The 22710-nt window shown below is 41.0% G+C and overlaps 1 protein-coding gene and 1 long non-coding RNA gene across 12 annotated transcripts in view; one reads left to right on the top strand and one right to left on the bottom strand.

Annotated features, from left to right (window-relative positions):
• The window catches only part of PER2 (period circadian regulator 2), a 46438-nt gene extending 24711 nt beyond the window's left edge, over positions 1-21727 (bottom strand). For 2 of the 11 annotated variants that reach the window (XM_027650516.1, XM_027650525.1), the window contains exons 1-7: positions 21399-21459; positions 14221-14277; positions 13243-13304; positions 11196-11356; positions 4125-4614; positions 3397-3465; positions 226-380 (exon numbers count right to left, since the gene is read on the bottom strand). In XM_027650516.1, the coding sequence (XP_027506317.1) occupies positions 226-380; positions 3397-3465; positions 4125-4396 (496 nt within the window). In that variant the 5' untranslated portion in view covers positions 4397-4614; positions 11196-11356; positions 13243-13304; positions 14221-14277; positions 21399-21459. Of the gene's footprint in view, positions 1-225; positions 381-3396; positions 3466-4124; positions 4615-11195; positions 11449-13242; positions 13305-14220; positions 14278-21398; positions 21490-21709 lie in introns of those variants that run through there. The other 9 variants (XM_027650514.1, XM_027650515.1, XM_027650517.1 and 6 more) reach the window with 8 other exon arrangements.
• LOC113950572 lies at positions 5882-13521 on the top strand. The gene is made up of 2 exons (XR_003528780.1): positions 5882-6761; positions 13018-13521. It is a non-coding gene; the product is annotated as an uncharacterized LOC113950572 (long non-coding RNA).
• Positions 21728-22710: the final 983 nt, after the last annotated feature.

Raw genomic sequence — 22710 nt, 5'->3', positions numbered from 1 at the left:
CAACAAAACATCAGTTGAATATCAAGCATCTAGAGACCTACTTTAAGTCCCAAAGGAACAAAAGACAACAGAGCCAACAAACAGGAACACCATGAGAACATCTGTCTAGAGAGGTTTTCAGACATAATGCAATTTCCTGTGTGAAGATAAGTTTATTTAAATCCCTATTTTAAAGTTTCATTTTATCCAGATTGGCATTATCTAGGCAGTATCATACTCGATTACCTTTAACTTGTTTTATGCTTTTCAGGGCATATTTCAATGTCGTTAGGATACTAGATTTGCCTTTGATTCTCTTCTCAGAAGGAAGATGAGCTTTCAGCTCTTGTAATGTTTTCAGCAATTCCTTTTGTGTTTTGGCTTTAGTGGACTGCTCACTACTGTAAGATTAAAAACAAAAAATAAAACATCACTTTAATGCTTGAAGCAACATAACATCCTCTTGGAAGCCCAAACGTACTCTGACACTTGTCATATACATAAATTTGTAACACTAGCCTCATTAACTTTTCCAGTACTCAGTATCAGCTTTCAGAACTTACAAAAATTCTTACATGACCTAGAATCATTTAAAATGAAAGATTTACCACCACCTGGAATGTGATTGTAAAATGCACTCTGTATGTGCAACAGTACATATACCCAAGCACCAGAGAATTGCTTTTTTTTTTTTCCTTTGCCAGTCTCCCTCCTGCCTTTTTAGTAGTATTTTCCTTAGTTCTTTTCAAAATCAAATTCAGAAATGTTCATGGACTTCAAAGGAGAGAAGCAGGAGGTCCACTCAAGTCTTCACCTCCTGTTCGAGCAGGTTCTCTTAAGAGAGGTCCCTGAAAAGGGAATGGCAGTGGGAGAGCATCAAGTTAACAAAACAAATGGAGAAATCCTTTGAACAACCTATCCCAGTTAAGTATGGCATTACATTAAATAAGGTAAGGAAACTTGACTAAATATGTAAGGTGAAGAATCAGAGGAGGCTGGAGACAGAAGCTGCACTGACATTTCTCAAGTGCATGTTCAGAAGTGCTGCCTCAGTGTAGAAGGTCAAACAACAGAGATTATCAGTTCAGGAAGTTATCACCTTCCTTTACAGTTCCTCTGTCTCTCCCCATTACTAAGAGGTGCTGACACAAGCAAAAAGAAAGAGAAAAGGAGGTGAGGGAAGGGAGGGGCAGGATAAAGATAGGCGGCAGAAGGGTAGGAAAGAGTTAAAATGAAAAATCACCTTGTCTTTTGCATTGGAGTAGACTTCAAAAGCTAATCATTCACAATGATCAAGAGGATTATAGAGCTGTTCTGAAACATTCCTGAAAACAAATTCTTTTCCATCAAAGGGTGGGTTTTCTCTTACCACCTGATTGTCACAGCTGGTCATCTCTAAGAAGTTACCCTATGCACTACTGCAGAAACAACAGTCTTGGCAACTGCCCTGCCCTGACTGAAGTGGTCAATAAAGTAACTTGGGCTTCCGAGTAATTTTCAAGAGGATTTCTGAACATTTTTCTGGGAATTTTTAGGACTTTGAAAAAGGTAAATCAGTCACCTGACAAGTGTTGGGTGTATTTTACCAAAAATGCTTGGAAAGTGACAAAGCTGACTTGTACTAGAGAATACACATTGTTCTGGCTTACACCACAATGTACTATGAGGAATGCAGCATTCATTTCTTCAGTGGTCATTTTGTACCGGGAAATAATGGCAAGGGATCAGACAAAAGAGTACAGTACTCCCCTGGGAAACATTATGTTTGTGCTGTATATTAAAATCACATCTACAATGTGGCTTGACAGTTTGGACTGATGCAATCAAACAGGGCTTTGTTAACAGAAGAGCCCTCTATGCTGGCAGTAGGGAAAAAGAGAGAGGGAAAAGATTATGAAATAACTGAGCATACAGCTGGTTTGTACTCTCTGAGTCTGCTTCATGAGAGTGGTCAGACTCTTTTGCAAGAAAAGAAACCTTTCCAAATTAGCCCTCAGCAGCAGCGTATACAAAAGATGGGCCTCCTTGGAAAATAAGTTACACAACTCTGAAATGTTTTCCCAGAGATCAGTAGCATCAGGCACAGTAGGCAGCCACAGGGAAGGTGTGACTTTCAGAGGACAGAATAAGCAAGCTCTATGAAAAAAAAAAAAAGGAGCTTTCCATTTTGTTTTTTGTTGACAGCAACCTGGAAAGGTACCTACAGATATTAAACTAGAATTGTTGGTTGGCACTGATATTGAATCCAAACCCCAGTAGTCTGAATCTAAGATTAAGCATGCAGCTTATCAGACTACTTTAGTCTTCTCTTAAAAGATCATTCTCTAGATATATCTTCAATCTCCCATTTTCAAAAGAATGATCAGATTCTGCTCTGTAACCCTTTAGCACTGTTCCTGATGGATTCCTAATTATTTCTGAGCAAAGAAATATTACTGAAATTTAAAATAAAGAGACATTAGAAAAACTGTAATAAGTAACCCCTCCATCCTCCCAAAATCTTGCAGTGAAGAAAATGGAATTAATGGGAAAAGAAGATTAAGAAATGTCTTTGTTTCACTCTGTCTTTCATACTTAGCAATATGAACTCCAGATCACAATTTCCAACTGAAAACAGAGCCTGGAACAAGATCTCCAGGTGCCTGCAAGGCAGACACAGAAAACAAGTTCCTCAAGCACCAAATGGTGCACAAGAGCAATTTTAATTTACCACTTTTCTGTATCAGGTGGAAACACGTCCAGGTAGGTGTGGAGAGAGGTCTTAATATCAGTATGCTACAGCCAGATATCCTTGATCTGCTCAGGGTCTGGTCTCCTGATCAGCTGACTTTAAAAAACAACAAGTACAGTTGTGTAGGGCACTCTGAAGTATCTAGATTTGAGCCTTCAGTGCTACCAGGGCCAGAAGCAGAGTTCATAGAGAGGCATTCCTGCAGTATGTTGGTTTATCCTTATACAATGGAGGCTTGAAACCCAGAAAATGGAACACGGGAGAGGCGGATGATGTGGGTGCTGGACATTAGAACATAACCCAACTCTATAGGTGAATCCTGATGTTAATACACTACCAGGTTCAGGCTAAATTCTAAAGAGCAGAGAATTTAAAGAAAAGCTACAAAAAAAAACTACTAGAGCTGAAGCAATATTCAAAGAGATGCACAAAAAATAAAAATTAGGGAGTTTAGCTACCAAGTAACATGACTTGAAAGGTTATCACACAACTAGCATGGAAAAGCAACAGAAAGCTCTAAAGCAATCAAGTAGTTAATAGGACATGCTACTGATTATGGACAGGATTTCTTGTGTAGTCCTCCAGGTTTAGGCAAAACAAAACAAAACACCAAAATACAACACTATTCAGTTTTCAGCGTTTAGCGTACATGCAAGTTACTAAAAAATACATGCCCATTAATTTACCTGCATCCACTGCTGGACTGATTGTGTTCAGAGTTTGCAATCATCAGACTAAATGCATTTGAACTTGAACTAGAATTAAGAAAGATTGAAAAAGATTAATATTAGTAAACCTAACAAAAAACTTTTAGTTCATTTTAGCTTTATATTTTCCTATTAATTACTGGTTACCTAGGAAAAAAAAAACAAACAAAACAAACTCCGAACTTTAAAAGCTTCTGCATGGTACAAAAAAATGGAAACTGTGGCTGTTAAACATTTGTCTAAGAAACAGAGTAACTTCAGTTGGAAGGAACCCATAAGGATCACCGAGTTCAACTCCCTGGTCCTTGCAGGACTGCTAAGAAGGTGGTTCTTCCTTCAGCTTTGTACAGTAAGCTATTATTTTAATGTTTAAAATAGCACAGTTGCATCCCAACACACAAGAATAAACTGACAGTTTTTGATACACGATTATAGAAGTTGGTTTACTAGAAAAATATAAATAAGGCCAATTAAACACACAATGATGAGAAGAAAGATGCAAATGAAGGTGGCCATGCAGAACACCAGAGACCTTTTCTCTATGAATAAATATCTATTACACAATTTACACCACATGAGAGTAACAATTTAACTAGAACACTCAGCTTCAATTTCAAGATACATTTTATACCTTAGTTATTATTCAGAAATTATATTCAAATGCAAAAAGTCACTGGTGTGAAATGTATTTTATGATTAGCTACCACCTTTTATGACAGTCTGAAGATTCCATGAGCATTGCTGAATCTTTCCCATTTTCATCAGACTCATGGCCATGCGAATCATGCCCACTTGAATAGTTTTCATTTGTGTCATTTCCACTGAAGTCGTTTCCACTGGAGTCATTTCCACTGGAGCCACTGCTCATTTCAATATCTTCCTGAAGAACTCCACGAGAGTGTTCAGGCTTCGTCTGAATTTCTGAATCTTCAGCAATCATCTGGCTATGGTTATTTGCGAGTCCAGGGTAATCACTCATTTTCCGTTGTTCTTTTAAAAAGAATGACAGAGAAATGCTTTTGCTGATCCCAGGCTGCTGCTCAGGGTTCTGCTCCTCAGTGCTGGAGTAGAAGCCCCTGAACTTGATAGAGTCCGTGGGACAGTCATTAGAAACACTGCCAAGATCAAGAGCAAATCAAGCCATATTCAGAATTTTCTCTCTGTGCAAACTTTGTTTGGAAGTACAGATGCACAAATCTGAGGAGGAAGGGAAGGAAGAAAAAAAATTTATTTTCTTGTTTGCCTTGCTGACAGACTGGAATCTGCACTGACTGTAGAAAGTAAAAGTGATATTTATAGTTAATATATTTAGCATTTGAGTGGTGAAAAATTTAGGTTAAATTGCAAATCTCACAATGTTTTATCACAGAAAAGGTATTTATATTTTAGTAAAAACCCCCACAAAAAACCTGAACTTGAATAAACATGAAAAACTCCTTAAAAGTTTGCATTCATTTGTTTTCTACTTTCCTACCTAATAATCAACAATTTTACTACCTGGATTTGGACAATAACTGTTATTACTTTTACTGAAACCATTTCACTGGTTTCCAGTTTACCTTGATAAACAAAAAAATTCCATTCAGACATCAGAGCATTGCTTACTTGGTTTGGAGGTCATTTGGACTGTTTTGTTTTTTTATGTTGGGTTTAAAATACATAGTCTCAACCTGTTTCTTTTAAGATCTGTTCTGTCATTTTCACCAGCTCTTCATTTCTTTCTTTGTACAAGAGCCATGTAGGTAGGTACACAGATCACACAGCAGGAACAAGGAAACTAAGCACCTATTTATCAACAAACCCACCTATTTATCAACAACAAAAATTCTAAGACATAAATAACCCTGAAATTTATCTACTGATTACCACTAACTTGGGGGGGTGATAAAAATTGTTTAGAAAAGGTTAAAACAACAACAAAATCCCTGCTTTTAAAGTAAATTCTAATGCATCAGGCTCCAAAAAGTCAGCATGTATATGGAGGCGAATCAAGAACAAACTAATACTGAAGTACCATCAAAAGAAGTACTACAGAGTAGTTCAACTTTATGAATAAAATAATCGTCTTTAATCTGACTCACATCCTCATCTATGTCAGCAACCCACAGAGACAACAGTACTGCAAAACTATGAACTAAGATTCTTTGAACTATGTAATTCATCATCAGGGAAAAAACCCATTGTTTTCAAGACAAGAGAACCATGTTTGTTCCTTCCTCTTTGTTCCTTTAAAATATTCAAGACTACACTTGTTGACTAATAGACCTCTGACTGGAATAACAAAGTCAATAAAATAATTCTTAACTAAGTTTTGTTAACAGTAAGTGCAGCAGCTTCCTTTTAAACACAAATAAATAAATATATTTTTAGAAAGACCGTAACAGAAAACATTCACAAGATTAATTTAAAACACACTACGATTCAACTCCCCTTAAAATGAAACCACATGGAAATTAGTTTCTTAACCTCCTAACTGATGCTTTTTCAGATATTTTACACTTATTTTGAGTTTTTCCAGAAAATATTATTCATCTCCCTGCTTGGCCAAAGTAATATGTAAGGTATCTGCTTTCATTTGAAAGAGGAAGTAGGAAGTGTAGTTTAAGGGCATTCACTTAAGCTATCAGTAATGGTATAAAAATAGAAATAGGTTTTTTTTCTTTACAAGTTTATTCACTAGTTCTTCATTGTAGGTAATAATAAAAAAAAAAAAAACAACACCTTTGGGTAGAGTGAAATATACTGACATTTCACTTCTGCTCGTATTCACTTCAGGTACCCCAATCCAGACAAAATAGACATCCTGTCATGCTGTTGTATTGAAAAGTACTGTACAGGCAGTAAATTACACTTCAGTAGCTCTAACAGTTTTTTTCCGGACTAAGTTAACCACTTCTGTCCTAAAAATTACATAACTGGAAATTGCAATAAAAGAATATTTACTCTTAGCTGAAACTCTAGTATTATGTCACAATGGAACATACTCTAGTGGCCAATGATTAACTAGATCAGACAGTTCACCTCTAATTTAATCTCTCTGACAGAGCAAGCTCAAATTTTCCCTTGCCTGCCTTTATCTAGACATCTGAAACAAGTTCCATGCCAGGTTAGAGTCCACTCTGGCCACGCAGGCTCCCCGTGAGCCTCCCTGGTGAGAGGTTAGTGGTGCCCATTACCCTGTCTGCAAAACCACAGCCTGGGCTTAATCATCTCAGGATAACCACAGCTGCTTTTGTGTGAGAGTGACCAAAACCACCAAAGAGCTCAGGAGAGCAAATATGGAATGTGGCACAGGGAAGACCTGTATGGACAGCACATGAGACAAACCCTCTGTTACTGCAAAGGTAAGGAGCATTTTACACATATGTTAAATCCGTTCTTACCCAGGAGATGCTCTTAGCACTACTTCAAGTATTGAGTACATAAGAGCATCTGTCTGGTTAAATAACTGAGGCCACCCTCAAGAAGCCATTTTCCATGTGTCATCTGTACTATTATTTGACAGAGGGTACTGAGAGCATAAAGCTCTGTGGAGGATTCAGTGAGTAAAGGCAGTCCAGCAAACTACTCAGTTAGCAATGGAGTGCCTTTTTACCTCCTCTGTGAAGGTTAAAGGTAACCTTGGAGATCATCTACAGCATCTCGTCCACTTCAAATAAATGCCTTATGCACATCAAAAAACCAAAAATTAACCCCTTCATGAAGCTTTCAGAATAAAGGCAGCCAGAGCATCACCTTAAAGGAGGTCTGACGTGCAAATTTAAGGCAAGGTCTAACACTTCTCATACTATTCTGTGCCCAAGGTTGGAGTTCCCTCCTGCTTTCCTGACAAAATGCTATGTGGAAGTAGCTTTAGATACCAGAGAAAAATATACTGTCATAACCAAAACAACACTATCTGCTAGTAAACTATGTTAGATGTTTTTTTTAAAGACAGGGGAAAAAAAAAATCTCTCAAAATAATAAAAAAAAACCAAACGACTTTGGGCTGTTATATTTAATCCTATAAATATAACTATGTAAATCATAACTGATAGGTTTATAAGCATGAACCAAAAGACAGACTCTTAGAATAGCCCTAAATTCTCCAAAGATAATTAGTTCAGTACCACAGTAACCCATATATCAGTAAAATTGTGCTATTTATGGGAAGAACAAGGACTGAGCCACAGCTTTCCTAGGCTGGATGTAAATATTTTGTATTTTAGTCTTTAAGCACAAGAAACCTCTTCTCCTGAATTCCTAAGCCAGAGAGTACTACATATGCTGTATTATTTCCAGCCTCAAAAGTTGCCCGCAAATATTTTTTGACACAACCTTTCTTTGGAAAATTATCTTCCCAGTCTTTTGTGTAATCTTTGGAAGTTTATGAGGCAACAAAAATGTGCCATAGCTTCTAGAGTCTTACACAGTTTGAAATTCTGAGCTGTTAAACCACTGATGAATAATTTTTTCCACCTCTAAATATCTATTGTCTCGACTCCTCCCTTCTTTCCCTGATAGCATCTGCCAGGTATTTGCAGGAAACTTCAACAGTATTTCCTTAGGTAGGAGACAATTATTACCAATATATATACATAAACTGTCCAATAACTTTTGAGGAATTTCCTGTGTCACCTTGAACAAGAGTTGATTGAGTCAACGACAGAGAAGATTTTAGGGTTTTTAAAAGTATTTTTATTTTAAGCAATGAGTTCAAATTAAGAGAATCACCAATACAAAAGAAATAGATACTGACACTTAGGAAACACTATGTCAATTCTCTTCCTCTTGAGACCTGGCAGAAATCCGTGTCAGGAAACACATTTAAGTCTTGTTATTTCTGCCTCTAGCTACCAACATGCCAGAGCTTCTGCAGCTTTGCCCACACCAACTGTCGCTGCAGTTCCTAAAAAACCACATTATAGTGACCACAATCTGGATCCCAAAGACAGTCACGCCAGAAACAAAAATGAGTAGCTGAGTAATGGAGAAGATACAAGTTTGACCTCTTTAAAAGTATCTTTCAAAAGAACTGGCTCAACTCCTGGAGGTGGAATGGTGTTCTTCGGCAGGACAGGAAGATTACCATCACTGAAAGTCAGTCTTGCACAAAATTTCTTCTGTTTCAAAATCTCAAAAGCCTCAGTGCCAGAGGCACATACCAGAGTAAGGAATACAGGAAGAGTAAATAGGAAGTAACAAGAAAAATATTATGATAAATTTGCAAGAGCTTCTGGGGAAAGAAGAAAGTGGAGCGTTTCTAAAACAAGACTTCGTGTAATAATAATAAAAAAGGCCAAGATTCCCCCAAAGTAGCAATGTTAATATATGCCATAACTTTGGAGAGATTTTCTAAGAAGAGACTGGAGTAACAGTGAAGAAAGAACAGACTGGCAACAACCCTACACCATGCTCTGTGCCTGTAATTTAGATGAGAATGATGCAGCTGGCTAGACTTCAGTCTCGGGCACAGAAAGACTTTAAGTGGAACATCTGCATGCACACGCAAGCACTCTGCAGGCACTTCAACAGCACAGACAGTCAGACATCACAAAGAGATTAATTAACTTTGAAACTAATCTCAGTCAAAATGACATAATAAATTGCACATATTCATCTCACTCATATGCTTGAATAAATTTCCAATCACTAACCAAACAAGACTGGAAAGGCAAAAGCTTGCATGCTTTCCCAGTCTGAGGCTCTCTCCTGTTACCAGTTTGAAGACAGTTATTACATCCCATACCAAGTTCAGTACACATCTGAACATGGAAACAAAAAGAACTTTTTGGTTTGATCTTGAGGCAAGTATATTAAGCCAGTTTTTTCTTTATTTGCTGCTGTATCTTTCTAAACTTTTAAGTGAGGTTGTCTTTTCTGATGTTGCAAATAATTTTTTTTTTAATCTTAAGTTGGCATCAGTTAAGCTTGATTTTAAGGCAACTGGCTCACAAAAAACCCCATTCTATCAGTACAGATAGAGTAAGCCTTCCAAAGTCACTAGAGCTCTACAAAGTCCTGATGCAGTGTATGAAAAAGGCAACGTAATTCCACTGAGGACAAATGTAGGCATTGATATGCCAGGTTAGATGTGCAGCAAATGTCTTCTGGTTATTCATTAGCTACAGTAGCTCCTTTATCCTGCAGCAAGACAAAGGAAACAGCCTGAACTTTAACATCCCCAGAAAAACACACCAAAATACATATGGACAAATGCTGGAAGAAGTAAGTGAGCTTCTGTTTCTGAAAAAAAACCCTCAAGGAGGACTGTAGAACACCAAGGAGGTGAACTTCTTTTGAAAACTATAGTATTTAAACACAAAAATCTTGTTTCAGTAGAGATCTGATTATATTCAGGTAATAGATTTTTTTCCAGATTTCTTTTCACACAAAACCTATCATGTTTAGTACTGGCAATTAAAGAATGAGAAACTAACACTCTAGAGTCAAAATTATCCAATTCAAGAACTGAGTAAGAGGACAACATTTCGAGTCTAAATTTGCAACTACTGTGAACTTATCAACATTCCCAATGAAGCAAGAGGCACACCACAGTTTATGACTATAGACATATGAATATTCAGGTACTCTTAACTGTACTAGTACCTATAGGAGAAATTCCTAATGGTCAGGATGAAATTTTACTGAAGATCTTATCAACAAGAAGAGTTTCCACATGTCTTCTGGATTTTTGCTTTGTTTTCTCATTTGTATGACAAATAACTAGCAATGGTTTAATCACATCATGCAATTTGAGAGATAACTGAAAATTAACATCTACAATGAATGCACTCTCCCTGTGCAATTAGACAATAATTAAATGCTTGGTAGTAGCAAAACATTATGAGAATGTGTTGAAAACCAAATAATAATCCAGTAAGTGACTTGTTCAACTCTATAACTTTATCAACAACATTGAGAGCTCCATTTTAATCTAGCAAGAGATAGAATAATTAACAGAATACCTTCATTAGGATATTTTCTAGGAAGGGGGAAAAGCAAAAGATGGCAGTATTCTCAGACTTCACTATAAGAAACAATAACAAAGATGCTCAATAATTTCTTGCAGCACCTCTTTACTAAAAAAAAAAAAAAAAAAGAAAAACTTTCATTTTTACTAGATTTCTCATCTCACTTCAATTAATAGTAAACAAGTTTTACTTTTTTTCTTAACAAGCAATGAGGTGTAACTCAATTTTCTACTTATGCCAATAAAATTATCAACAACATCTAGTATATCACAAGTGCTGGTATCTGAATTTCACAGTATTCATTTCACAATTTGTTGATAAGGATTCACCTTCCAGTTCAAGAGAACCCTAAACACAAGTCTCTTATTTAAATAAAAGTAATATCTTTATAAAGGTCATCCCCATTAACCACTGCTTACAGCTGCCACTTTACAACAGAGGAACTTATCAAGACAGCCCTGCTCCAGAGCCATCCAAGGGCCACTCTGAATTTACAGCAGCTCCTATACAGGAAGAAGTCAGCATCAGATCAGGGCCCTTACATCCATAGTAAGGATGCTTCCAACCAGGTTGTTTCCTCAGTGAAGAAACTCAAACCTGAATTCAAGAATAAGTATGGTTTTAGGTTAAAAGTGTTTTAAGCTTCAAATAAGGTAACTACCAGTTCACACCCAAAAAATTGTTCTGAGTATATATACGACTGAAATCACAGTTTTAAGATAAAACAAACACAGAACAGTCTATTTTCTGCATAAGCTCTAGAGGGGCAGGAGGGGAAGCATCTTTCTACTAACATGAATCATAATAATTATGCGTGTTTCTTACCTGTTTTTAATACGAAAAGTTGGTAAAAGTGTTTATCAAGCTCCCTCCTAGTTAGCATCAAAAGCATGGGGTGCCTAGGTCCAGAGTCTGCCACATGCATTTAATTCTTGTCTCATCCTCTTCTACTGGAAATCTTTGACCATTACAGAGTCCAGACACCTCTATAACTATAAAATATAAAAGAAATACCTGGGCCCCCCAACAGTGTCCTCTTCAAACAGATACCAGAGAGATGCTCACAGTTATGCCATGCCTACGCAGATAAATGTTGGTTAAACATGAAACTGTCACACAGCAGAGGAATAAGACACAAATTTGCATTTTAAACACTTTTGGTCTAAAATATTGCATTTTAAAACAACAGAATCTTCTACGCTAGATAAAATAACCCTTAGGATTCACAACCAGTATAGTATCACACTATGCACATAGTCTGCACGGGCTGACACAGCCACTAAGAGCAGGGCCAGTATCTCCAGTAGGTCAAGAGCCAAATGCCTGGTGTGGTCAGCAGGAGCTCCAGGTTTGGCTACAACACCATTTTACCACCTGATCTAAACTCATCTACATCACTGCAGGCTTGGTACGGGACTGAAGATTTTACAAGGCAGCTGCAAAATTTCAATTCACATAATGACTGAGGTCAAAAGGGACCTCTGGAGGTATCCTGTCCAGGCAGAGCTACCTAGAGCAGGCTGCCCAGGACCACCACCAGAAGACTTCTGAATATCTCCATAGTATCTCTGGGCAATTTGTTCCAGTGCTCACTTACCCTCACAGTCAAAAAGTGTTTCTTTATGGTCAGAAGGCTGTACTGACAAAGTCAATTAACACTTTTGTTCTTTCTAATAAAAACAGTTTCTCAAGAGAGACATTGGGAATTTTGATGGAAAAACAAGAAACTGAAAGCTCTTCTATCAAATCTAGCAAACTAAGTCTGTTGGTACATGCCACTGCCATGTAGCACAAAGAAATAGTACAATAAAAACCACAAATTCAGAAGATCAACATTTGTGTGACAAACAGTTACATCATTTTAAGTGCTTCATTTGAATATGCAGAAGAAATGTCTGGAACAAAAGCCTGGAACAGTGTTCAAATCCCAAGCTAACCACTTTGGAAGACAGCCCATGTTAACATGCCTTAATTTAACATGCTGCATGTCTACTAACTGTTAAAAGTACATTTGTGTTGGCCAGATTTAAGGAAGAATTTATTCACAACATTCCATTCTGCATAACATCACAAAGCTGATATGAGTTCTAAAATACTTGTATTATGATACAAACCTGTATACACTGGTTCTTTAAATGTTTTTGCTTCTGATTTTATCATAAATTGATACAACAGGATTTAAATTATGAGCTTTCTACCTGTGACCACAAGAAGTGTTAGAAATTGCTGTATCCAGAACTACTTCCAGATTTCACAGTTTTTAGCTTGGAAATTGAAAACATGAAATGTCTTTAAGCACTAGTTAAATCCTTGCTTAGAGGCAGCTCTTCCAATTCCCTTACTCTAACCCAACTCCCTGTAAAATTTTCAGAGGTTAAAAAAGGTTTAACAAAGTCTAGGTTTGAAGAGGATATTCACAGTAGCAGCATGTACCATTTTAATTGTGTCTCAAATTGGCTTCATCTACTTAGCCCATTTAGGACGACATTAAGAAAAAACAGTCCTTGTAAACTACTTAAAAATCTCATGATAAGCCTTTCTAGAATTTATCTGAAACAAAATGCCTAGTCTGACTGAGTTGTATTTAAACAATGTGAACAGAATTAGAGGCAGTAAAATCTGATCTTTTTTTCCTATTATTTAACAGAGGAAATGTACAGGTGATTGAGTACAACCAAACCGCAAAGAACTAAGAGAGTTCATCTATGGATGGCATCTCGAAGATCTTTTCCACAGAAGGAAGTCTAATTTGTTCAGTTTACAAATAATACAGAACTTGTGACATTTCCTTTGATCCTGACATATATCTATTCTAAGCACAGAAGACTTCAAATATTAGAAAGGAGTGAACAACCTGCTTTAGGGAACACACCTGTCTTACAGGATGCAAACCAAGCTGAACCAAGTTCACTTTCTGTAGAACTGAAGCCCCACCTGGAGCATTAAAAAGAGAATGTTGTCAGATTTTAGAACCAATTCAGAACACATTTTTTAGCTACAGAAAAACAGGTTTGATTTTTTTTCAATTATTTAGACTAAACAGACATCATAGTGTTAATCCTCAAAATCTCAGTTACAATTTCATCTGTTTTGCAATATTACAGTACTATCCAGACTAGCTGATTAGTAAACTTCTGCACTGCAAACAGTACAGACCACAGAATCAATCAGGTTGGAAAAGACCTCTGAGATTGAGTCCAACCCGTGAACCAACACCATCCTGTCAACTAGACCATGGCACCAAGTGCCACAACCAGTCTCATCTTAAAAACCTTCAGGGACGGAGAATCCACCACCTCCCTGGGCAGCCCATTTCAATGGCTGATCACTCACTCTAAAGAATTTCTTTCTAATGTCCAACTTAAACCTCCCCTGGCACAGCCTGAGACCAAGCCCTCTTGTCCTGCTGCTGGTTCCTGGGAGAAGAGACCAAACCCCACCTGGCTACACCCTCCTGTCAGGGAGTTGTAGAGAGTAAGGAGGTCTCCCCTGAGCCTCCTCTTCTCCAGGCTGAGCCCCCCCAGCTCCCTCAGCCTCTCCTCATAGGGCCTGTGCTCCAGTCCCTTCCCCAGCCTCATTGCCCTTCCTTGGAGCTGCTCCAGCCCCTCAATATCCTTCCTGAACTGAGGGGCCCAGAACTGGACACAGCACTCAAGGTGCAGCCTAACTAGTGCTGAGTACAGGGGCAGAATCCCTGCCCTGGTCCTGCTGCCACATTGTTCCTGATATTACAGCTCAAAGGAAACACACAAAAGAGTAACAACAAAAGCACATAAACTCCCAGTTCAGACTCACTAAGAAAGTACTGATAGTACAAATCAGTTTCTGAGGGACAGCATAAAACACTCACCTTACTCAATGTACTAATCATGATCTTTCCAAATCTGAAAGCGTGGTTAATAGATTCCTATTAAAAAAAAGAGAAAATAGTTTTATAAACTAGGTAAAAATTTACTACGAAAGATAAGTCCATTTAATAATGCAATACAAATGCAATGCAATGCTGCCTGAGAGACTGGAAGGGATCTGTCCTTCCTTCCCTCCTGGACTTTTATTTGGAGGGGAGAGGAGATCTGATCCATTGTAAATACTATATGTCATGGTAGAGTAGTTGTGATCGTGTGTATAATGTGTTATAGTATTTATTTGTACAGTCATTGTAATATATTCCCTTTCCCCCATTCTGAGTCTGGTTGTGTTTTGTCTGGAAAAACCCATCTCACATTGGGTTGAGATGTGGGAGGGGGGATGGAGCTAGGGAATCGGATTTTGGGGCTATCTCAAACCATGACATGTAAAATATGTATTCCAAGATGAAGAACAGTTATAAAAACTACAAATACAAAATGAGAGGCAATGCAAGAAATTTTATTGATAAAAATATTTATTATCGTAACCTAACTTCTAAATTAGTTCTTTGAGCAATGCACAAAGTAACTACCCATTGAATTCTGTTCCCTTTATTAACATAAGAAACCTCCTCAAATTGCATCTCCATGATCTTAATTTATTGTTAGAACATTGTTTAGATAATACAGATACTAACACAGTTTATTTCAAAATGCTGAGACATCCAAGCTGAAGAATTAGTATTATCTGGTACAAATTTGGGGATCACATTCAAGTTATGTTTCTTCTTCTGCACATTACAACCTTAAAACACTTCATCACCAAAATACAAATTCCAAATTAACCTCAGCAGATGAAAAACTTCTGAGAGCTAATTCACCAGAGAAGTACTGACACCATGATCAAGATTAGTTTCATATTCCAGAACACAAGTATGCATTCTTAGAGCAAAAGCTGTTCTCGGTTTACTAAAACTTACACTTCTTCTACGCATATCTGATGGAAAAAAATAAAAAGGCATCACAGAAAGAAGCTTTCTTAGGCCCCCAGAGGGCCAAATAGGAAAAAAATTAATCCCACAGTCCTCAAGTAGTGGTTCCTAAGTGGACCTAAGCGTATGTCACCAGTCACTTGTACTCCTGAAGCACCCATGGCACTGCTATTATTTTATTGCCTTCCAGTTTGAGGTTGGTTTTGTTGTTTCTACAGCTGCTTATTTTCCCTGAGGAGTAACTCACAGTGAAAAATAAAAGTAACAGGACCAAGTCAACTCAGTTTTACTAACAACAGCAGGATCCAGTACATTGTTGACTTGTCAAGTGAAAGACTGTAAGAAGTCAAGTACCACAGAAACCTCCCCTTTCCCCCTTCCCCCAAAAAAGTAGTTTGGAACCATTCCTCCATCATCTAGCAGGAATTGTTCTCATTTCTGCCAGACCAGGAACAAAGCTTATTTTATCCTTTCAGGTTTCCTTGTTGTGTTAAGCCCACAACCCTCAAGATTCCATAGTGGACATGGACTGATTGTCCCCAAGAGCCAACAGAAACTAGCCTTCTGAAGTTTATTCCTTCACCTTGAATAATAAGCCATGGCCCAGAGCTAAGTTTAACTGCCAATAGGTTGCATATTTGCCATTAAAAAAAATTAAAAAATAAATAAAAATTGCAGCCTGTACCAAGACATCTTGTGAAGACACTCAACACGATCTCCTTCTTCTGCCCCATGCTAATTTCTACACATCCTTCCTTCAGTCTTACAGGTAACTAAAGTTGCACTCAACGTGAATTTTAAAAAAATATTTCATTTTCTTTGTAACCAGAAAATGCTGTTCTCGAGTGGAACTGGAGAAATCATTAAGCACAGCAACATTCAGAACTCTAGTACCTGCACATGCCAACTTTTGTCCTCTTTGGAAAAAAAAAAATAACAAAAATGATACGTTTGAGATTGTCAAGTGTTGTCAGAGAAAGGAGGGAAAAATTATCACACTCCACCATGTATTCATATACTTTGCCTCTATTATAGGTGAAACTAGATCAAAAGTATCTCAATATCATATTTCAACTATAGTATTTGTTCACATCCTCATTAAGCAGCATACTTCCATACCTACTGCTCCCCTCCCTTAAAGAAGAGGGCAGGGTTTCACCATGGGGTATTACATTTACAGGAGTTCCAGGCCAATGCTGCTGTTAAGACATTTCTGCAGTTCACACTCTATTAAAGATTTCAGTCAGAATGGAAGGACCATCCTGGAAGACTCTGTGCCAAATAAATTCTAGTCCCCATCGCATCAGTAATACACTCCAAAAAGTGCAGCAACCTAACAAGTGTGATGTACTTGTCCTAGGAGTTGGACATATTAATACTGAAGTAAGAGCTCAAGTCACAGAAGAACCTATGCCAGCGAGGTAATTGAAATGAAGTAAGTGCTTTATATACTGAAGATCTTTGTAAAATTAAACTAAGAAGAAACGTAAAAGTACACATAATAAGGTCAAACACAAAAACTGTACTAAGATACAAAAGCTGCAAGGAATCAGGAGAACAGGCAGCAAAACCAACAAAAAAGAAAAGTACTGGACATGCTCACCTCTTCATCTTGTCTCCCTAAGCTTCCATTATGAGAAGTTACAGATGTCATTGCAGAGGCACAGTGAAGTGCCTCTGTTTTAGGACAGGGTGTTAGAAAGGCAATGTAACTTTGGATCTACTTCTAAAAAGCCATTTCTACTTAGAAAAGTCATCTATACATGGAAATCTCCAAGTATTTTATCTATAAGAAAAAAAATCAAGCATTAAGGATTATAACAGTACACTCAAAACCAGGTGGAAGCAAACCTAAAGTCTTCCTAAACATTTTGGCATACAAATGAGCTCTCTTTTCCACCAAACACCTACAGCCTGCTCACACAATCGGTAGAATCACCTTAAATTCTTGCCCCAAGGAACATGTTCTCTGTATTTTAGTCCACTTGTCATGGAAACAGCATGTTGGGCTTCTAACCTATTAGCACCCCTAATAAAATTTTCCTTTCTACTGGGAGAAAACGAAGAAAGGAAAATCATACTCCATGATTATGCATCTTCTACAGGCAAACTTGTCTAAATCAGACTACCAAAAAAAGTCAGTGAAATCAGAAGGCTTCTCTAGGACTACCACACACTACTTCAGCAGCAGCTGAAAACATCTGCACAAAAATTTCTTGACCTTACAATAGCTTTCACACAGAAATTCTCATAACCTCTCTTACATACGTGGACAAGCAGGGAAAACACACACTTCAGAACTGCTGCACGCGCAACTTGCGTGAAACTTAGTATATTGCTGCTGTCCCTCAGCAACTCCTCAACAGGCAGAGAGGACCAAGTGAGAGGATTCTGCACTAGTACAAGTCCAGTGTGGGCACTCAGACAAAGAGACTCTCTCTGCACTGAAAGGATAACCTCAGAAATACAAACCAGAAGCACAGAAGTCTGCCCTGCCCTTGTTCCAGCACTGCTGGCAGGCAGAGTACAAGCAGGCTGCACAAGCGTGCCTGGTGATCTACTAAGCCACTTAGAACATCGGATCACTGCTGTATGCTCGGGCATGTGGATCCCCATGTGTGCGGGTGCCTCCCTACTACATAGGGCTCTGCCTCAGTATTAACAGAGCTTGCTCTGGAGAGCAGCTTCAAAGCCTCTCCATAGGTTTTGCAGACATACCCAAATCATCTGACCCTTCTTCATTTTGTTCCCTGCCACACTGCATTTCACAAAAGTAGCCTGGGGCCACAAGAAATCTCAGCAACAGATAGTAAAACCATTAGCCTATGAAATACGAGTTTGCTACCTTCTCTTTTCCTTCTCTTTTCACATGTTCTTTAGAGGTACTTAACAGAATTAAGTATGTTGCCTGTAACTAAAAAGAAACACCCACACTCTCCCCCCCAAAAAAACCCTCTAAGTGTCAGAAGGCAGAGTTTTTCTTCACTAACAAACGGCTGGCAAGTAAAAGGTTTGCCTTACAACCAACACATGCAATGTTAACAGCCTGACCTCCACTACAGCAGTGGGTAAGTTCAAAGCAGCAGTTAAAAGCAGGGAAGTGGACACCTTTTACACAGAACATCAGTAGCATTACTTTCAAGACCAACATTTTCTGTATTCAACCTCATCTGTACCCAAAAGTGCAAGTCAAATCCCTTCAGAGTAATGCAACAATAACACAAAGAATGATACAGGTATTAATTGACCCCTTTGCTGTTCAGTGCTTGACAAGCTAAGTTAACACAAGGAGTACTCAAGCAGTTCAAAACTTGCTCTACAGGGATATTAAAAGGATGTGGAAAATATGAATGCAGCAAGAAATCCAGTAAATAAACTCTGTAATCCACCAACCTCATAGAGGAATTCTAGGCCATGCAACCAAAACTGGAGACAAAAATTCCTTTTCAGAAACATCTGATCATCTAGTAATTATGATGTGGTAACGTCATGAGTATAATATAGTGTCTACAGGACACTCACGCCAAGTATTACACAAGGCCCTGCTAAGAACATGATGTTCCCTTTTAACATAGGCCAACCATAGCAACCCTATAGAAAACACTACAGTTGATGTAGACTAGTGATAATTTACTGGTTCTACTGGCTACTGGTAACATATTGCTTTTAATCCACACCAAATACACCTCATCCCACAGCAATTTGCAAAGGTGCTTATACTTTAAGGAGTTAAAGAAGATTTTCTGCAGTAAATTATATTCTAATACTGTAAAGATGTTAGAGAAATAAGGGTGTGGCCAGAACCCAGGAAAAAGAAAACTGGTTTATTAGTCTGTATCTAAGCCAAACACTTCCTGGTCATAATAAAGTCTGAGGTAGAAGAAACATCCAGAACTTTACTGCCAATCACTTTCCTCATTTCACTCTATTCTCATACTTTGGCTCCATCAGCATCTCAGTTTACTCACAATACTTATTACTATAAAAATGTATTGTTTAGGGACAGGCTTAAGCAAGTTTACTTGATAAACTGAGTTGTTACATATTTTAATCTTATGACTAGGGGAAGAAAAAGTGGAGAAGGTAATATGACAATATGCTGTCTCTTTAATGCCTCTCAGTGGAAATCCGAAAGGAATAAGAGTAAGATATAAAAATGAAGATTACTTAGATTTTCACTGACAGCATTCACATGCTAAAGCAAATAGAGGAAGCCTACAACAAGTCCCACCAACTGACAAATAAACAAAAAGTCCAGCAAAACCATGTAGTCTTTGAATTGTAAATGAAACCAGAAAACTTGCTGAATCTGAAGAAGGGCACAAAAGCAAAAAACCCACTTTCCATGCTTTTACCTTCTGGACTACATCAAGCCAAACTACACTTTACTTCTTCACAGGACAGGCTCTTTCACTGCACAGCATTTGACACTTAAGACAACTACCCAACTAAATTATTTGCTGTTCTACCTTGAAATAAACACTTGAAATGGCTAAAACCCCATCAAAACCTGAAGGCTATTACTTTTTTCTTCTACTCCAGGTCAAAGGTCATCTCCTTTCCTCTATGTGTTACGAGTGAGGTAAGCAACCTCCAGAGTCCAGAATCAGAACCCCACACCTCAGGACAGTGCTCTAATCACAAGACTTAGCAAGCTTTGGAGGAAGTGAGGACTCAGTCCGGTTTTCCAATGAAACTGCCTCACTTTGCAGAAATAATGCAAGTTTCAGCAACAAAGGGAAAAAAGAAAGATCCCAAAAGCATGCAAACACATGCAAGCATAAGCAAGAGGGAACTTGATGTTACAGTGCAACAATGTGGGCACTCTCCCTTACACCAATCAAACTGTGGTTGAAACAATACTGGCAACTTGAAATGGTTCTTATCAGGGCCTGCAGTGACAGGGTGAGGGGCAGTGATTTGAAACTGCAAGATGGTAGATTTAGATTGGACATAAGGTTGAAACAGTTGGACTCCATCTTAGAGGTCTCTTCCAACCTTCATGATTTTGTTTCTTCAAAATCCTTCAATGCACTGTCAAGTTACTGTTTCACTGGCACAGACTTGCAAAGCGCTACAGTTTCCAAGTACCAGAGACTTCCTACTGACATCTTAGTGAGCTTTTTAAGCTCCTGTGGTACACTGAAACTCCTCTACCCTATCCCGACCTATTACAGAACGTCAGACGTAGTGTCAGCTTGACAGTTAACATATTGCTCATCTATTTGCATAAAATTGTACTTACATAAACTGTTTTGTAATCATGCATGTAATAGCATGCAACTAATGTAAGCAGCAGGCACAACCACACCGTCTCAAGGAAAAAAGTGTCCTCACAACCACAGGCAGCACAAAAAAACAAACAGCAGACAGCACCTGTTGCCCACTCTACCTGCACCTCACGCACGTCAGTAATGCTGAGACTGTGGCTCTGAGTAACACAGTTCCTCAGGTGAAACATCCCACCGGGCTGGCGGGCACGGCCCCGTAGCGGGGGTGCTGCTCCCTGCACCGAGACACGCGAGGTGCCGGCGGTGCCCTCCGCGCCCCCGCCGTGCCCTCCCGCACACACACGGCCGCCAGGGACGCCAGAGTGGAGCCCCGCCGGGGGACTGGGACCGGCTCCGCCACCCCCTTCTCTGCCCCGGGCCGGACACAGGCGGGGGACACTGCCATCACCTCGCCCTCCCAGCCTGACCCCGCCAGGGCGCCCCTGGGAGCGCGCAGCTCCCGTCCCAGCGCCAGCCGAGTGTGGGTGTGCCCGTGCCCCCCGCTCCCGGCCGCCCTCCCGGTGCGAGGCGGGTGGGGGCCGCGCCGCGCTCAGCCCCGCACCCGCTCCAGCCAGGGACTCACAGCTGGCGGCCGCTTCCCTCGCTGCCGCCCGGGGGATGGGGGGGGGGCGTGTCACAGCCGCCCCTCGCTCGGCTGAGAGGGAGCCCCACGCACCCCGCACCCCATCCACGGGGGGCCGGGAGTGGCGGCGCCACGGACCCCGCGGGACAAGAGGCGACCCGCCCGCCCATCGGCCCGGCAACGGGAGAGCCCCAGCGCGGGGGTTATATAACCTCGGCCCGGAGGGCGGCGGGAGGAGGGGAACCCCAGTGCCCCCCGCGCCCACCGCCCCCTCCCGCCGCCCCCTGCAGGCTCCCGGTCCCCGCAGGGAGCGCGCCCGGCAGGCCCCGACTCACCGCACACAGCGCGTCCCGCGGCCCCGGCGCGTCCCGGCTCGGGCTTCATACGGGCAAAAACGTGACCGGCCACCGCGCGCCCGCCCCGCCCGCGCCCCGATTGGCCGCGCGCGTGTGACGCGACAGGGGCGCGCGGGCGGGGGCGGGGCGCGCCGCGCTCCCATTGGCCGCACCGCCCGCCGCTCACTTTACATAAGCCTCACGTGTGGCACCATGTTTCCACCAGCCGCTGCCGCCGCCGCCGCCGCCTCCCGAGCCTGCCCCGCCGGACCGCCCCTCCCCCGCGCCGCCGTCACCGGAGCGCTGCTCACCCTCGCCCGCCGCGCTGCCCTCCCGTCGCGGCCGCCCCGCTCTCCTCCGCCCCGCTCTCCTCCGCCCCGCGCCCCCCGCCGCCGGACCGCAGGGCCGAGGGGGGCACGGGTCACGTGACGGCCCTGGGGAAAGCGGCCCCGGCCCCGCCCGCTCCGAGCCGCCCGTGACGTGTCGCGCGCGCGCGCGCGCGCGGGGAGAGGGACCGTTGGCAGCCGCCGCGCGCGCCCGGCCCCTCACGGCCCCCTGACGAGCGGCCCCTCACGGGGGAGGGAGGGCTCCGCGGTCCCGGGGAGCGCACGGACGGACGGACGGGCGGAGGCGGCGGCCACAGCCCTCGCTTACGGCCTGGCCCGGGCTCGGTTCGCTTACATAAGGCAGCAGCGCCTGTATCCCGTTTCCTGGTGCCGCCGCCCGCGCTGGGTGCACTCCCTGAGAAGTTTCGAAACTGCCCCCGCGCATTGTTCAGGAGGCGCCGGGTCACAAAGCAAAGTGCAGCGCAGGAGAGCGCAGGGCTGCAGGTCTCTCCGGCGAGAGCCAGCCGGCGTCGGTGTGAATAGCTACAACAATGGTTAAACTAAGAGTTTCCAGGGTGTTAAAGGTATGTGCCGTTCTCTTGTGAAAAACTAGTTCCTGACACAGTACACGTTACCATTTGATTACTTTCCATTACAAATGTTTAAAAACCAGTTTTTCGTATTTATTCCAAAAAAAAAAATAAATATTGCCCCCTTCTGTTCAGGCAAAACTCTCAGAAATTATTTCCCATCTTACAGTAGAAAAGAATAATAATAAAAAAATAATTCTCATACATCAGTCAACCAGGTTTTGCTCAGGCCCCTGGAGCATCCATCCTGCACTGTGGTGAGACAGCACCTGAGGTCTGAGCAGTGAGGTTACCCACTGCTGAACAGTCCAGCTCTGTTCGAGTCTCCACATCTTCCCAGGCTGAGCAGAGCAGTCAGTGTTAACTTACCCATATTCTGAACTCGCTCTGTCTCCT

This window comes from Corapipo altera, unplaced genomic scaffold, assembly GCF_003945725.1.
Source record: "Corapipo altera isolate COAL_440 unplaced genomic scaffold, ASM394572v1 54, whole genome shotgun sequence".
NCBI classification, from domain to species: Eukaryota; Metazoa; Chordata; class Aves; order Passeriformes; family Pipridae; genus Corapipo; species Corapipo altera.
This window is presented reverse-complemented; position numbering and strand designations above follow the sequence as displayed.